This window comes from Lottia gigantea (assembly GCF_000327385.1).
Source record: "Lottia gigantea unplaced genomic scaffold LOTGIsca_53, whole genome shotgun sequence".
Classification (NCBI taxonomy): Eukaryota; Metazoa; Mollusca; class Gastropoda; family Lottiidae; genus Lottia; species Lottia gigantea.
In genome coordinates this window covers 797,918-817,122 of record NW_008709815.1, presented here as the reverse complement: position 1 = coordinate 817,122, position 19,205 = coordinate 797,918, and the positions used below count along the sequence as shown (strand labels likewise).

The 19,205-nt window shown below is 35.0% G+C and overlaps 1 protein-coding gene across 1 annotated transcript; it reads right to left on the bottom strand.

The window, feature by feature from the left end:
• Positions 1-15,330: 15,330 nt before the first annotated feature.
• On the bottom strand, positions 15,331-16,526 carry LOTGIDRAFT_165751 (hypothetical protein; the record flags this gene model as incomplete). The annotated part of the gene is made up of 2 exons (XM_009062775.1): positions 15,331-15,339; positions 16,158-16,526. The coding sequence occupies 2 exons, from the start codon at positions 16,524-16,526 to the stop codon at positions 15,331-15,333; spliced, it is 378 nt and encodes a 125-aa protein (XP_009061023.1).
• Between the last annotated feature and the right edge of the window lie 2,679 nt (positions 16,527-19,205).

The window sequence follows — 19,205 nt, the reverse complement described above, 5'->3', positions numbered from 1 at the left end:
AGTGACGAGTAGGAGCCACAAGGTTTTTCAGAGAGATGTGAGAGTGTGTGTGTTTTGGGAGGGGTGAGGGGTATAGGAAATTCGTTCATAATTGTGTAAATAGATAAGTAATTTGAAAATTGAGGTGGGGGGTTGGGCTATTGATGAACAGGCCAGGACGGCAGCATTAACATATTCTGTTCGATTTCCAACGGTCCAGGTTCGATGTCATTAAGAGGTTACAATATATTGTAGGTCATTTTACATTGACCATGAATAATTAAATACCCTATTATCTACTGACATTATTGTGTAAACAGTTCTCCCTTGTGGTTAGAAAAACACTACAGGTTCAACAAATCTCGTACAAATCTCAACGACTTAATAAAGCGCTAAAATTCAGAAAAGTATCTGTCAAAACTTACAGTTCAAATGAATTATTGAATGTCTTAAGTGCTTCAGGTCGCTCTCGTGATAGAGGATCAAAGATCACTGAATAGTGTCTATGCAGTATACTGTGAAAATCCATTTGCCAAGAGAAAACTCAAGTGTTCTAGGCACAGGTGTTTGGTACGAATAACTAGAATTGCTATGTTAGTAATCTTCAGCTCTCGTCGTTGACTTTTCTACATACAACCCTCGTGTTCGTTTCATTTCGGACAATCGTCGTTAATCCAAGTCATTAATAAGATCTCCTTACGACGATGAAGCGTTTAAAACATCATCAACGACTTGTGTTTTGCCAAGAGGATCGAATACATGCTTTTAATTTAGAGTGATTTCTAAAGAAAAATCGTTCAAACAGCAGAAAACATTTGATATCTGATTTCTCACTGCTCAAACAAACTAATTCTATAGCTCAAGTTTCTCATCACAATACTATAATGATGTCTCAAGTTTCTCTACAGAGTTTTCAAGGAAATAAATAGATTCACATAACCTTTGGGCCAAATTGATTCTATTGCATAAAAAGGTTTATGTAGCAAAATACACGTCTTAATCTATTTTTGTGCAACTGAATTTCATAGCTGTAGGTATATGAGCTATATCGATGGATAGAAAGTCTTCTGACGGCACGATTTGTTTAATTATAGAATGGTTCAAAGTTCTTGATCATGGTTAGAATAACAAACGATTTTGTCACTTAAAGGATCTCGTATTACAGCACTGTATAGTATATGTTGAGAATAAAAGCATTGCCAGTCATATTCATTAAACAGAAGCAATATCTGTAAAACGAGCAATGTACTTGATCACGTTAGAAAGAACCTGCCCATCTCATACACATGTCCTTATATGTACTTACATATATGTATTTTGTGTATATATAGATTGTTAAATCGTGAGAGTTTGTACATCTTTTGTGGTCAATGTACTTGATCACAGCAGTCTGTGCATTTACTACACATGTACTTGTGTATTTGTTAAAAAGGTGGAGGTATCGTGTATTTTTTTTCTCATTCATTCATTATATTGTCCCCATGGTCTGAATGTTAGAAAGGACCATGTCCGTGTGTATTGGGCCTAATTCTGACCCATGTAAAATAAACAGTTTATAATTAGTATAGTCTTGTCTGCTACGCAGATGCACTTCAGTCTGTTCTGTAGAACAGAACACTTTACAGTAATTGCTGTGCTATTAAAGAATACTGCATATAAATAGCAATAAATGTCTTTCTGTAAATCTGTTCTGTATAACAAGAGCACTGTTTTGCAAAAAAAAGACGCACTAGTACTAGTATTCTTATCTGTATATAAATGCTATCATATTTTCATGTACAGATTATCAAAAGAACAGCATCTGAGTTGTCATATCTAACTAGAGGGTCATCTCGTATCTAAGTAGAGGGATATCACCAAAATGGCACCAAGACAAAAACTTCTGAGTTAATATTGAAGAGGTTTTCGGATGATTTCAGAAAGGAATTATAATTCAGTTCATTTAAATGAAACAGTCGATCACTCAAAATTCTTGATAGCCTTTATGAAATCAAACCGAGATAGACAAACAATTCTTAACGGGAAATTCCCATAGTCAAGAACTCTTCAATTCCTGGAGTGGCAAATAGTTCGATGGAAATAACGACGTCATTGGGTTCAGCAGAAGACAGAAAACAAACACTTGGATAACAGAAGTGGTTTTTGCTTCATATACCAGTGGAATTCGAAATGGTGAGAAACAATACACAGTTTGTATGCAGTCTTGAATAAATCTGATAATGGTCGAAATTCTAAGGTCTATTGGAAGGTTGATATTATGGTTTAACACTATTTTTACAACATCGTGCGGAGTCGTTCTTTCATAGTAGAAAGGCATAAAATCTGGACTGAACTAAGAGACTTAAGTACTGAAGAGTGATTTCTAAGTAACTGTTTCATTTATCTAAAAGAGCCAAAAACCGTTGAAACTGATCAACTGAAAATCAGTGATCTAAGAAGTTTACACGAACAAAATTTACAGGATATTACTTAATAGTGTAAACTCGAGATATACAAATACAAAAAGGTTATTGCCATTTAATTTTCTCATTGCAGTCGTGAAAGAAGGTCTTCTAGCTGTTCAGTTATTTTTGTAGGGATCTGATAATGGACACCTTTATGCAGGTGATGCGAGCAAAAGGTTTGTGGATCATAACATGCACTATCTGAATTTCTAAATTTCTTTCTTATTTCATTACAAGCTTTTAAGGTTAAATAACTGCAGAATGGCGTAAAACCCACTTCGTTTCATTAATGTAATCTATAATCATTATACCAGAATACAAATTCAATCATTGTATTTAATTATGTCTGAAGACATCTTGTTATAGACACAATATCTGTCTGGGAATCAGGAATAGTGCCAATGTTAGTCGCAGACAAAAGTCTGTTCCATTTAATAAGTGTTTACATTGAGCCATTTACAAGTGAATATTACAATCGGAAAACGATCGTGGTATCCTCAAGATCGACATAATCCAAATAGTCACATAACAATAGATATTCTCCATACAAATCAATCTATACTTTCGATAAAGACGGCCACAGAAGCCAAATATTTTGATCAACTGAAACGAATAACTGTAGGTAAAGGCGAAGCAGGATAAGATTGCTCTCGGAAAACCAAGTATGGTATGAACAATCCTGTTTGGCGATACATACCATACCACATACAAGACCATGTCTCCCGATCATGTAGATTTTCAATCTGAAACCAATACTGACAGGCGAATATGAGCTCACCTGAATGCATCCAAGAACAAAAGTTAACATGTTAATTCATGATAAAAAGTATAATATACCAGCATAATGAAAATATGTTCCGAATTCGTGTCGTAGATATACAAAATACGACAAAGTATAAACAATGATTTATTATGGTTATCGTCTGGCTTACCAAATTTAGCGAAACCAAATACCCTCCTCCCTGCAGTACGATTGATAATCGACAAATAACCAGTCCATGGCTAATAACACACATAATTCCTTAAGACAACAGACCGATTGTATTTGGAATTACATATATCAATACTGTAATCAGATTGGCTTTTCTCTCGAAAGCTCAACAACATAGAAATCCTATACTATCCCCCGCTTCGATTAGATTTCGGAATATTGAAGCATTGGTTGGTTGGTTGTTGGTAGAAGACAAGATAACGTCTGCTTCCAGCAGATGGTGATATCGAAGACCTGAAACGCGATTCAGACATTCAGGTAAATATTTGTTCCAAGTTTCTACCAGTGAACGGTTCCTGATAATGCTTACTGGTGTAACACTTGCCATGACAAACATGGTAATTGTGAAGAACGTTTAGGACTTAAAATATCGTAACTGACTTATTATGGTCGACATGAAATAAGGCTTCGTATACTTCGATAAGATAAGCAGTAAGATAAGAACAATTGTAAGAAACGCCCACGGAAAGCATGTATCAGATAAAATTATAATGGCCGACACAAAAATCGTCATTAAACTTATACTATTAGTAATAAATGAACCAATATTACCGTTGAGGAAGTAAACAGTAAGAAACGTCCCTTAAAAGCAAGCAAGAGATATTCAGTAGTCCATTAAGTGGGCTTCTGATGAATCCACAAAAGACAAAAAAAGTAATGTAAATTTTAACAGAAGCTCCACAGTGTAATGGTTGATCACCAGTTTACGGTCTTCCAGGCTATGATCAAGTACAGTGTAATTTTATTACGCCTATAATAGAGTGATAGTATCATAAACTTAGATCAAATGATTAGCGAGATTTCTATAGGCGTTAAACCAGATCCGAATTTTAAACCGCCTTAATACTGGGTCACAAGTTTATAAAACTCATACAATCTAGGTCAAATGTGTAAAACTCTGCTAACTTGTACAAACTGGGTCACGAGTGTATAAAACTCATGTATTAATAGGTCAAAGTGTAAAACTATGTTATGAGTGACAGTTATGTGTAAACATTGTAGTGGATATAAGTCAAAAGTGTAAAATTATGTTATAAGTGTGGGTTGTTAGTAAAAACTTGGTCACAAGTGTATATAACTCATATATAAACTAGGTCACAAGTGTAAAACTATAGTATGGGTGTCATATCCAAAAACAAGGTCACAGGTGTTAAATTCTACATTGGTTTTGTTCCAACTCATATATTATAAAGGTAAAACTGTTATTGTTATATTTATTATATTATGATAAACCTATTGTTATACGTCAAAATCATCAGCAGCTCAAAGAATGCCCGTGGTATTGGTCGCATACAACCAACAAATAGTTCAGAAGGGTAACAAATTTTATCGTTGAGACAGTTCTACCATTTGGGTAAAAATATTATTTTTGGTGGAGGATGTGTGCATTGAACTAATATTTTACCCCTGAGATTTGGAAAGAGACAACTGTAACAAGATAAGATAAAGTCTACAAGCGTTAAATGGCTTCTGCAAATTAGCTCCGGGGAGTTTTATTATTCCAAATGACACATAAACTAAGTCAGAAGTGCAAAATGTAATTAGTTTAAGGCATATAGATTAGGCAAATATTTCACCAATTTTATTGTATATTGTTAGGAGCCCTATGCGTAACAATTATCGTTAAAGTTCCAAAGTTTTCATGAAAAAATATTTCTTTGCCAAAAGACATTTTCTTTAAGCACTTCTAATTCAATCTGATTGATAGTACGAAATCGAACACATTTCGAATTTCGTGCTTGACTTGAATAATCATGGAAGCTCTGAAAGCTATTATCGGACTGACACAATACGAAATCGGTCAAATTTCGATTTCTATGCCTTTGATCTTTACAATCTGTAATTCTAAAGACAGAGGATCCAAAGTATTAATCAATGAGGTATATAGTCAAATAAAACAATTTTCTATCATGATTGATCAGGCTATGTTATTTCGACAGGAATCCAGTTTGACAGTTTTCTAGACAAGGACAATAACTCAAGGGTAAAACTATCGATTTCTTGTCTTAAATAATCTTTCGTTTTCAATCTAAGATTATATAGCCGTTATTTTTCTTATCAAAAACAAATATTCTAAATTTAAGCGTGGATAAAATTGTGACAGAGTAACACTGGTATATATTTAGATCATTAAACAATCTTTCTTTTGGAAAAGAAAAATAATCTTTTATGTTGGCTTTCTGTTCTTTCGTTCATTCATATTTTGGAACCAATGAATCAAGCTCAACGCACTAAACCAACGGTAGTTGCAGCTGATTGCAAAGGCTCTAACGAAATTCCTTCAGTGATACCCATGGACTAAAAATATCAGCCAAAACGTGTTTTGTCGTATGGCATGAAGATATCGGTCTTTTGTCCGCGAATTTCAAAGATAGCCATGGTATGCATCATGCCAACCCTCTTGTCCTAGGTCAAGAATTTCTACAACGTTTCGTATATACGCTCCTACACATATTTCATTGCTACTCCATCAGATTCTTTAGTCCCCTATTGTAAGTATTGGTACAAGCTAGTACATAATACACAATGTTTTATTACTATCCATTCATTAAAAAACTGATTACAAAAATAAATAGTAATGTAGTTTTCTATTGAATTCCTATTCTTATGAAAATTGAATCAAGTACAATCTAATCAGTTGTATTGTATCATTCATTTTACTCTTTGTGTACATTTTTATAATGGATTACCATATAGACAAGCTTCTAGTTCATTCAAATACGTAGTTAATAGTTTAGGTGGCGCTCGAGTGTGGAGTTCTGAATCGGCACACGTGGAACGCATTCTAAACCCCGTTCCCAACATTGTTTTATTGAACCGGATGAGTTCATGAATTACAAATGTGCAGAGCTCGCCAATCGATCGCCCCTTGGTCTAAACGTATCGTTGAGTATGGTATGCCACTCGTCTACGAATTCCCAGCCAAAACACGAGCTAAATTAGTTTTTCGGTTTTTAACGAATGAGGGAACCACAGAGTGATGTTTTTTCTTGGAATTTTCCACGATCTAAGACTGAACAAGAGATTCGAGCAAATGATCTCTTCGACTCATTTCTCTTAAATCGATTGAATGCCAATAAAAAACGGACTTTTCTCCAACAAAAATATTATCAGAATAACGCCATGCATTTTCAATGCTGTTTTGCTAGGGAGGAAAACAAAAATCAAACGGAAACAAATAAGAGCTAAACACGCTGAAGGTACTGAGATCTGATCAAAGCAAGTTCCGTAAAACATGAAAATTGTTTCAAACTCAAACAAGAAAGTTATATAAATGCAAATATTACCAAGAATAAAAAATGTTATTCATTGAACTAGAAACAGACGTGTAATTGGCACATTTCACTGATATTGATAATCGATAGCTCTCTGATCAGATTTATCGGAAATCGATAATGGTTATGGTCTAATCAGTGGCATCAGAAGTCAGGGTAAAAACCTGAACGATTAACCTTCTGTCTAAAATGTCTATCTCAATATATCATTGAAGATCAAGGCAGGATCCATTAAACCTCATAAACTGTCTGTATATAAAATTGGCTGTAGCATATTTGAAGGATTCTTCTGACCATAAAGATTCTGACATTTGCCTTTATAATGGTGATGTTTTGTGGTATACTTTAAAGAAATCAGAGCTGGTTATAAGAAATTTATACTATATCGATGGTAATAGGCTCAATATAAAACAATCAAAATAAGATTACAATTTCGTTCCTTTTTTGTTTTCTGATAATTTGCATCTCCAATTTAATCTAACAAGTTTTCTAACACAGTTGCATTCTTGTCGTGGCATTTTCAACCAGGCAAAGCGTGTTATGTGGAACCCGTAGAACGAAATGTGGGTAGCAAAACCCAAAGAGACTGTCATATTGCTCTGAATAATCATGCCCCCCCCCCCCCCTCCAAAAAAGACAATTGTCCCCCCCCCCCACCCCCTCTCTCCAATAAAGGCAATTCTCATCCACCTGTCACTAGAGGGTACCTTTGTATTACGTTAATAACATTGTGTTGAACAATAGGATAAAAGACCATATCGTAGAAATTCAATTAATGGCAGATTATAGCTTCAAGTTATATTAGATTGATATATAAAAAAATCGTCTCGTCGTTCTGATGGGTCTATGGATCGAGATGACCTGTTTTATAGTCAATATACGATCCATAAACCAGACGGGTACGGCTGTCCTAGTAAAACAGTTTTGTCAATGTGACGTCTGTGGTTCAATTCCACTAAAACTTAGTGATAAACCATATTTTGCGATTAGTGACGTCATCAAAGATTTAGATTTAATTGAATTATAGGAACCACAGACGTCTAATGGAAAATTCTAATGATGCGAATTGATACTATCAGTGTCCCCGATATACACAGAAAATTTAGAAAAACTCTTTACAGTCCCTTGCAAAATAATAAGGTATGGTATAAATATAATATAGGCGATATATCCAATTGTACACTGCATGGCGTTGACAGTCAACATTAGACAAACATCCAAACCATTCATTACCGGCTGTACAGAAACCCGTCATAGTATAAATCATAGACGCCAATGTATTATTCATTATTGATAAACGACAAACAGATAAGAACAAATTGCGTGCATTAAGACCTGTATAACAAATCAATCACTGTACAACGAGATGTGCAATTTGAACTAATTAGTACAGAATCGAACTGACGATTTCTAATTTTCCATACCACATTTACATAATTTGGATTAATAACGCCGAATATTTTCTGAATGTCTGCCCTGTCCTTATTCTAAGCCAAATAATAGATATACGCATCAATGTATCATCTGCAGGTTCATTTGAAATGTTCAGCGCCTCACGACTCTCCATAACTACTTTTTATCTGCGGCATCAGTTTCTACGGCTGGAAGCCATCTACCACCGACATCAGAATCTAAGGTCAATTTAAGGAGCAAAGTAGAGTTAACCGTCCAATAAACACGACTACTTAGAAATGAATAAGCCATTTACACAACCCGCCAATGCACAGAAAAATAAGGAAAAAATTTGGCGGCAGCAATTAGAAGTCATGCGACAAAACCACTCAAATGCACTTCATTGGATGAAATATAAGTTAAATCAATCACCAAGTACGAATCAATGACATTTCAATTTCGAAAATTACTGAGAATAATGATTCTATTACATGACTTAAATGATTATCATTCTATATCATCAACTACATACATATATATATGTTTTTAATGGCTTTCAGAAACTCGCTAACTGTAATCTGCAGACAGAGTTCTGATGACGATTGACATTAGGCAGGGACTAAAGTCAGAAAATATAGTTCTAAATATGGAATGATTTATGAGTTATACTCTTAATTCTTTCTTAGTTCTATTGAATTAGAAAACGCATACTAATCGAAACATACTCTCGAGAATATTTGACTCGAACTAGATATGTGAATCACTTACAAGACTTTAATAGGACATACAGTGGGACAATGAAAGAAAGAAACAGGTATATTTTACAAGGATCCTTTCAACCAACTGTCCTTAGACAAACCTCATTGCATTGATCGTTCCGGACTGACGGTATTCACTTACTGCCGGATCGTCTGAAATTACGATTGAAGATGGTATAATCTAGGTCATAGAATTTTCCAACGCCGACCGATATTAGAACCCACGACCACCATTCGCTCGACGTACCCAAGCTAAGGATGTCATGTAAAGAACACTAACCGACTGTGCTGAAGGACCGGTGCACAACCAGTCCTAGACAAGCGTACAGCTGGTCCATTTGATTGCCTGTTAATGTTTATTGGTGAACTAATATAGTCAGATCACTGAAAAAAGTCTTTTCGATACGTTAATCTGGATCCGATACTTCTTAAATTATATCCCGCCCCCCTGTGGCATCCTTGAAAAATGTATTGTATTAAAAAAACAGTAACGTTTACGCTGCATGCACATGTGTTTGAATTGGCGTTCACATAAGATTTAAATAATCAAGAACTAGCTTGAAGTACACTCAATTTCCTGATTTCATTTGTTCCATTCGGCTTCTACAACCAAAACTAATAAAATTCTTGTCAGAATATAATAGAAAGAGCATCATAATTTAATCAAATTGTTCCAACAATCTGACGTCTTGAGTTCAATATCTGATCTGTATGGAATGTTTTATTTACTCTGAAAGATATTAGTATTCTCTTACACTACAATGTGCTAGGGTCAAAAGAAAAAGCACGTGAAGTCGATCTCAATCTCTATTGACAAAAGCTTCAGTTCTGATGGCTATTTTGATTAAAACTCGTATCCAACACAAGTGATGGCTCGCTGATACCCTTTAGCGTCTTCGATTCATCAATATTCGCCACACGCTAATTTCTGCTGACAAGGAGACTTACTCATCCTTTTGCTTTCTAATTAAGTTGGACAGTTATTATTTACAATATCTAGTGAACTTCGGGCCAACCATAACTATTCATATTAAATGATTATGTGAAGATTGGTGTGGCCGTGGACAAGCAAATCGTGGAAGCAGGAATTGAGATTGAGCTATGTATAATAGATATCAGATATAATTTGCCACGTTTACTCTTTATCGACGTTAGCATAGGGGACAATTATTATCGCACTGAGTCTGTCATATTTAACGCTGCCGCTCAAGAAGCATACCGTAAAAATACCCACATATTCTAGGTCATTTTCGTTTAACCGACGCCAACTGCAGTAATTTGATGGAATTCTAACTTCAAGATCAAAGAGTAGTGATTGTTAAGAAAAACAAAACACGAATCAAGAGCTATATAGAGGAACATCATACATATCCTTTAATAATTTGATGGTGATAGGTCCTAACAATTAATATACTAAATTAATAGAAAAATATTAGACCCTTGAAAATGCTGATTATTCAAATCCTAAAACTGAGTATTGTCGATGCTCATTCTTCTGTAAGACGTAATATCACTCTTCGACTTGGTTTTTTCAACCCGGCACCTCTTCCGCAGAGTACCAATATAGCTAATATCGTTTATTCGTTTGTCGAAAATAAGACCTTTGGAATGGACTTAAACTGTAGTGTGGTGTGGTGTAGAAGCTACGGACTTGAGTTCTTAAACTGGGAAATTCAGTGTTCTATAAAAGTGATGGATGTGATCTCTTTAACGTCATATGACATGAAACAGAAGTCATACATAAAACAGGAAAAAAGTGCACTATTCATGAGGCCATATTAATTCTGTTTTCTGTCGAAGCTAGTGAAGGCTTAAGGCATTATGTAATAGTGTAATATATCCCTTCGGATATAACTGACATCATGGAAACTGACAAAGAGCGTTTGTTGCCAAATCGAGACATAAGAGGGTTTATTGAATATATTGGCAAAGCCGTTTTTCCCTTTTCCATTGCAGCAATTGTATGCCTGTGTTCAATCCCCTAAAGAAGCTATGGTAAATCATTCATTCTGACGCTTGGATAATCATGATAAAAATAAGCAAACGAATTATGCAACCGCAACATGCTAAGAAGCATTACATACTATATTATGAATCCCACAATGTAATAAGTCTCTAACATGCATATCTTCCGTATTAATTGCCTATTGTCGGACATCTGCACGAATTGTACTTCTCTATTCAAAGATCCGGAACTGTACCGGAAATATTTTTCTCACATTGAGGTAAATAATGACACGAGAGCATAAACATTCATTAGCACTACGGTTCTGCAATTTTTCTTTAAGCCTTAGAAATCTTGGAAGAGACAACAATTGCTTTTGATTTCGATTCTCCACATTAATTTCTATAAATGGACTGGGAAATAGGAATTAAACCAACCAGCCTTCACTTTCGTCATGGCAGTTCGTTTTCATTTATCGTAATCTGCTCTTAGCCCGTAGCTTTTCGTAGTGAACCACAAGATGAGCTGGAAGAACGTCTCGCTTAAGATACCCACTACAATAGTTTTAGTATCTTTACAATGCCTGTTAGATAAACCTAACTATCGCGGATCTGAAATCAGCGTTTTACAGGAACTTCCTGATCACAGCTGATAAACATTTCATAGCGGAAATGAACCATCTGTTAACATCTAATCATTATAAAACTATTATTGGTATATTTAAAGTCACAGGCAACATCAGTCGTTGGACAGGAAGGTGCATTCACAGCAATTCACAGTTTCATAATACTGATTTGAGTAGATCCACTTGCCAATATTTAAAGGGTCGTATCATCAGGTTATGAAGGCTACGTTATGTTGGTCGGCGTTATATTTTTCTCATGAAAGATACGTATTATATAAAAAATGTCCATGGCCTTGAATGCCCTTGTGGGGGAAGAAACAGTTAATTAAGAGGTATAATGATCTTTTTTAATGTTTGTAGCTTCTATAAAGTCTTTACTCCCGGTGTAGACGCATTTCTTCTAGTACCGTGTATGGCATTTATCGCACGTGCAGTGGCGTATTATGGGTAAGGGGGTTTCCAATTTATTTTACTTTCATTGCCAAAATCGCGTTAGATTTTCTAATCAGCCTTCCACGGTTGAAGATAACCCCCCCCCCCCCCCCCCTTGATACCAACCATGTTTAGTGCCCTCATGTCAAGTGCCATGTCTCTCCCACCACCTGTCAATGAAAACGCCACTGCGCAAGTCAGTAATTCCCTGCGTGAAATGTGAGCTGAATAAAATCTCTACGAAATTAGTTACGTTGGTTACAAAAAAATATGCGAATATTATACACAGCCGACTAAATTAATTGTCTTAAAACAGGAGATGGTAATCGACATCAATTTGTTTGATTTCATTTATAAAAGCATTTTTATATCGATGTATACCTAATAACCCATTACATAGCTGTATTTTTATAAACTTTACATTTTTATTGAACGAATCATCGATAGTTTTTATTTAAAAGAGAATTGATCACATTAATAAACACGATCTTTATCACGCTGTGCTATCGAAGCTTATTGTTAGATAAGTGCATAATTTCTATTGAGTGAACAAAATGAGCTTGAAAAACATTTACTACTCAAGTACCATGTCTTCTATCTAAATGTTCAGTTACTGATTAGATCAAGGGTTTTCAACCTGGGGATAACTACCGCCAAGGGCGTAATTTTAAAAATGTTTGGGGGTAATTAGGCGCTTTGTAGTCTAGCATAAAATCATTAGACGATTACAAGTTAAATTCAGACAGCCTATATTCTCCGACATGAAAAAGTTAATCTAAGATGAAATCACGAAATAAAAAGGAATAATTAGGGGAATGGGTAAAACTGGATTAAATGCAATGTCGTTTGTCATGATTTTCAATTCAGGGTTTTAACTCCTTTCCTTAGTAATCGTCGAGATTCAGTGGCTTCTGTCAAGATTGTCAGTTAATGATCCTAGCTCTTGCCTTTTGTCAAGATTGTCAGATAATGATCCTAGCTCGTGCCTTTTGTCAAGATTTTCAGTTAATGATCCTAGCTCGTGCCTTCTGTCAAGATTTTCAGTTACTGATCCTAGCTCGTGCCTTCTGTCAAAATTTTCAGTTACTGATCCTAGCTCGTGCCTTCTGTCAAAATTTTCAGTTACTGATCCTAGCTCGTGCCTTCTGTCAAAATTTTCAGTTACTGATCCTAGCTCGTGCCTTTTGTCAAGAATTTCAGTTACTGATCCTAGCTCATTTTTAATGGTCCATTTCCAGTTACCTTCTGTCAAGATTTTCAGCTACATTTCACTACCACTGATTCGAAGATTCGAAGTCCTGACAAAGCATCACTATTTTCCAGTATGGGACAATATAGATCTGACGACTTGACGATAGAAAGATTGTCCATGAGACCATGCAATTTGATTACGATTTGGTATAATCTAACAAATGAGATTGAATAATTGAACCCTCATATGGCTATTTCAGCACGATACATTCGCTGGTCATTTCTGCAGCCGCATTTATGATATCGATGTGGATAGAGATATCACAGACTATGCCAAAAATCATTACACGTGAAATATCTCATCAAAGATTCATAAATAACATAACTACCTCTGGTTATTGAAAACAATTACTATTGATGAATGATTTAGTAATTGGTTATGAATGAATAAATCATAGTATTATTTTCAATTGTCAATCAATTCTATTATGAAATAATCACTGTTAACTATATTGTTCGACCACTGTGGTTTCTCAATGGAATTTGACAATGTTTTTATGAAATGAAAAATCAACTGTAAACTATTTTCAGAGTCAAAATCATAGAAATTTCATATTTTTTATTTTAAATTTCAAAATACGAATACCACGTCGTAATTGGCCATTGCGATTTTAGTGATGTTGCTTTTCAATCCTCCGATTTAGTCTTTTCCTATGATTGTGAAGCAAAACTCACCAAGCGTTGGATTGTTCACCCACCAACAGGGAATATGAGCTGTGTTTAGATTGTGCTTGAAAAAGACAGTGTTAGTCTTGTACCTTCGGACTTTGGAACCCGATTTCCCCAGCAGCCCAACACAGGTCGTAGGTGTTATTTTGTTCTTGTTGTGTCTTAAGGTTGTGTCTGTAGGTTAAATGGTACAATAAGTAATATGAAATGCAAAAAGAGTGGACTGATTCCAGTTTTGGGTGGTAAAACTACTCTTATATTAAATTGGACGTAAAACTCCGTTTCAATTTCAACTATTGGTCTAAGAAAGGAAATACTAACACGCTTTTAATTATGATTATGAAATAATTATGATTTCGCAATATAATTCGGATTACTTGTAAATAACCTAGACTAAATTAAGGACACCAAGCCTGTCCATGAATGTCAAATTATTCCCACACGCTAATGACCACAGTTGGTGGACGACCCATAGTCCGCTATGTTCCTTGTTCCAGATGACGGTCGAGAACAACTCGTTTGCAAAAGAACGTCCAATGTGAGACAAAAGAAAGGAAAGGATGTACATGGGCTGAGAGAGAATCGATTTTGTCACTTTGACATTGTCCACAATGGGATTCTGTCGATCTTCTGAACACAGACTTCGACGAACCATGGATATGGGGATGCTTAATTGGTAAGATACAAATTTTATCTAAAAGTGCATAGACATTCCCGTCATGATTGTCTTATATATTTAATAGTCTTTATCAATCACGTCTGATTCGTGTGACTTTTTCTAATTCTGATGATTCCTATTTCGATGATACCGTATGTATACCTCCATTGTTCACGATATATTTATGATATTTTAGGTATGAGCGACTGTCTATTTAAAAATAAAAATCTGTGCCGTCTCAATGATGTTGTTAACGTCAATGATGCCAGATCGAGATAATCTGAAGTCACGTTTCCGAGTTGACTGTCTTTAAATATATATTAATATATTATAGTCTGATAATCTTCGATTGTATAAAATTGTCGTTGCAGACCAAGTAATGGTATCGTCGAGTAGGCATCTTGAATTCAAATCTAATCAAATCAACTTGAACTCAATTTTGGCTAATATATTTGTCTACAACACAAATCTGATGCCAGTTGTACATTAATAAAAAGATAAGAATTATTTTATAATACGGATTTGGTGGAAGCATCGCTTGGACGTACGTAAAGTTACTCTATGTAGTCTAAGAGCTATTTCTGTTTTGCGGGGGTTGTACCGACACGGAATGCTATAGAAATAAGTATTTGATGTAAAGCCGCGAATTGGGGTACGGTGTTCGGTGCGGTACGGTGAGGAATAATAAATAAAAATGAAAGTAGAAGAAGTGAACACACGAGGTACGGGTCCGGACACGGTACGGACACATTCGTTTCTTCAATTTTTTTTGTATCGATAATCCCGATCCGGATACCGTACCTAGTCTATTCGCACCTTAAGGGTTTCTCATAAAATATTTGTCATTATACTAAAGAATAGCTTGTTACAACTCATTACAGATATCTCCTTATAAGAACATAATGATTATTTTAATCCACCTGAAAAATATGGGTTATAATAAGGCATTAATGTTCCTCATCTTGAAAATCATGTCTGTAATAACTATCTCAATGAATGTTCATCCATACCTAATAATCATTATAATGAATGTTCATCCATACCTAATAATCATTATAATGAATGTTCATCCATACCTAATAATCATTATAATGATGTAGGTAATTTTTTTTCGCGATACAGTCAAGATCTCATTATGGGATCATACTGATTACATGTATTGTAATCCAACTGTAAAATATGGTTTATTCACTTTTCAAAATTCCTTCGCGAAAACGAATTATCGTCGGAATGAAAAGTGCATGAATGTTCCATGATTATTTCTAATATGCAAATGATTACTTGATGAATGTTTGGAATATTGTAATGGTTTGTTTGACTGATTGTAATGAAAGTTGAATGTTCTGAATTAACCATTGGATTTCCCCAATGATTTGTACAGATAGCAAGTGACGACCACTATTAAAACAGTGAGACAGATTTTTAAATTAATTTTTCCATGTGAATTGTAATGTAGGCATTTACTGTAAATTCAAGACCAAAAGTGTCCCCCCCCCCCCCACAAACGACAAAAAAATCACACTATCTTCACCCCACATGTATGAAACTTGATCTTCAAATGTTTTTTCGAAATGCAGTGCAAATAGATTTGGTTCATGTGTATATTAACAATTTAGTGGGTATCCCCAATATCTGAATTTTCATTTTTATACAGAAACTAATTGTATATGTGTAACATGGTTTTATATTCTTTTTATTGTAGAAATGATTTAAATGGTATATTATAACATGTTCTTACCTCGTGCATTTTATTGGTAGAATATCCAGCAAGAGGTATCTGAAGTTCATCTAGGACAATGGACAAAACTTGAAGCTTCTCAGCTTTAGTAATCGCAACAACAACGTCGTATGACTTTAATCCGTAGGATAAGTAATCCAAGTTCGCTATCACTAGTACATCCGTTTTATTAAAAGTAATATGAGTTCCGAATCCACAACTGTCGTTAGTACCACTTATCCGATTCGGATCATATCCGGTTAAAAAATTATATTTTAAAAGCGCATTTTGACATCCTGGATACGAATCATCGTCACAATAGATCATAACTTTAAGATGACTGGAATCTGAAGTCATACTGGGTACAATAGATTGTACAACGAGGGCCATGATTAGTAGAAGCATGTCACCTATCCGGTAACAAGTTCCTCGATGGCCAATCCAAGGGACTCCAACCATTATACATGTACATTATCCAAAAGACATTACGATTTGAAGCTTTCAATATCATAACGTTAGGGTTTCAGTCCAATAACACTTCCGTCTGCTGACATAAGGTGTTCAGTGTTAGTGTTAATCAGCCATATGCTCAACTTCAGTCTTATCACACTAATCGAATGGTACGTGCACATTGTTTAATTAGTAGGTACTAGATGGCCGATGAATCGAACACATGGCTTATCACAAAACACACCTTGGCTAATAGTATCCGGAATCTGAACTCCCACTTGATTTGCCTATGTTTGGTAAATTCCTTTGTTACGACGAAATCGTACGACACTTTCAAATCTATATTTGGTAATTTTTTAGGAAAGCTTTACACCGACGATTGTACTGTGTTCGTCACGTTAATTTTTAATTATCCATATCAAAATCAGTCAAATTTACACAAACTGTAAGCAATTATTCTGGAAAACCTGATGCCACTCTGCGATTAACATTTCCAGACTTTACGTAACTAATAAAATTCTATAGATTTTTATTGACACTTTATCGACCTCGAATCAAAAATCGAATACACAATTGCGTTCCTTATGCCACTCTGCACTTGAGCCTTACAGTGTGACTTCACTTTCGGAGATTCTACGTAGCTAATTGAATCCTATATGGTCCATAATTAAACTACATAAAGATATCAGTACATTATCTAACTATATTCCTACTAACATGGGAACGAAGCCTGATAGAAACTTCTCTCAACAAGTCGATCTATATACATGTAATATACAAATAGGTTCTCGTCAGTAAGTTTCTTGCTTGCACACCTTCACTTGAAAGTTACATCATCGAACTCAAGAAGATATTAAGCACTAATATCGAATGCACACACACTCTGTTCACAGTAATATGAAGTTCCGGTTTTAATAAAATTCCACTCAGTCACTTGTCAGTTATTCTAAAAGGAATAACTAATATCACAAATAAGAAAAGTTTGTCGCACTCAACCGATTTACGCATTCGTTCAATTCTGTAATGAGAAAATCCAATACTGTTATGTCCACAGAGTAGTGGTCAAGTAATCATACACTTTACACGCTAGGACCAGTTCGTGATCTTCCAATAATGTCTGGAACCAATTCTTAATCTAAACAGTATGTCCAATAATCACACTGACTTGCTTTAGACGTATAGACCATTTCGTCTTTCTTTCCATAACAAGGTAAACACTGCATTTAAATTAACTTTGCTTTGAGAATAGAATATATGTTTCTATATCAATACGGACTAAAAGGATCTGTAAAACAACCAGTAGCGGCAGCAGTCTCCCAAAACTGGGGGTAGTACCAAAAGGGAACACCTGCCCAGTCTGAATTTAAAATGCAGCAACACTAAGAGGATTCGCCCCAAAATATTTTCGAAAAAATGAATTGATTTGGTGCATTCTGATACATATTTTGGTCCAAACACCTATAAAAATAATATTTTTGAACTTGTCAAAATAAAGTGGGAATACAATTGGGGATGTTAACCATTTTTCTATGGAGGGGGTGCCCTCGGCGTCGACGCCGAAATAACGTACAATAATACTCGATATATTCCATATATTTCAGTTTACTTACTTATGAAAAGGTTTCTTTCTATTGCGTCTTAATGCCAGGTCACGCTTTTGTTTAGTAACAAAAAAAATCAAAATGAACTGTTTACATGTTTTTAAATTTTAACGAAGTTGTTTTTCTATTGAGAAGAAAATCGACATGCTATTAATTGATAAGAATAAATAACTGAAACTCTATAATGAAATGTCCTTTCATCAATAACTATGCTAATTGTTTTCATGCTTCTTTAATGGCTACTGAACACGTCAGTAGATTTAGATGATATATGAATTCTGTCTGTCGTGTGCCCTTTCTTTCTAAGCAGTTATGAATCGAACATTTATTTATGTGTATTTACATGTTTCAATGGGTAAGGTTTAAAAACGACACCGGGACGAATTTTGGAAGCACCTTGGGATCAGAATTGTTCTTATATTGAAAAGGATTCGAACAGACGGCATTTCATCGCCTAGCAGACGACAATCCAACTCGCTACCGACTGAGCTATATTACGTCCTTTCAAATAAGCTGGAACTCTCGGCAGTGAAAGCAGGTTTTGTTTGGTTTCGGGGAAGGGAGGGTTTCATTCTTCCAAATGAGGAGTTCGTCTCAAATGATCTTGTTAGGGCTTGTTGTTGTGTTTTACAAAAACAACACAAAATATTCACTTTAACAGAAGAGTACATTCCAACATAGTTCGACTCAAGAGTTTAGGTATACTTATACATATATCTGTTTCCTAATCCCATAATTCACAAGGCTTACAATCTCATTTAGTACTTTACAATTTGTTGTTGTTGATACAACTAGTAGATTTCTTTTTTTCTCGTTTGATGAGGGCAATGGCTATATACTAATTCGCAATCAGAACATAAGGTAATCTGAAATGGTTTGATATTTATAAATATAGGAACCAATTCACCCTTTGAAATTGCTAACATTGTAAGGATTGTATTTGTTGCTTACGGAAAGTGGATGATTGGTTGAATATTTAATGACCTAGAACTCGTGATGTATAGATCATAGATTGGAT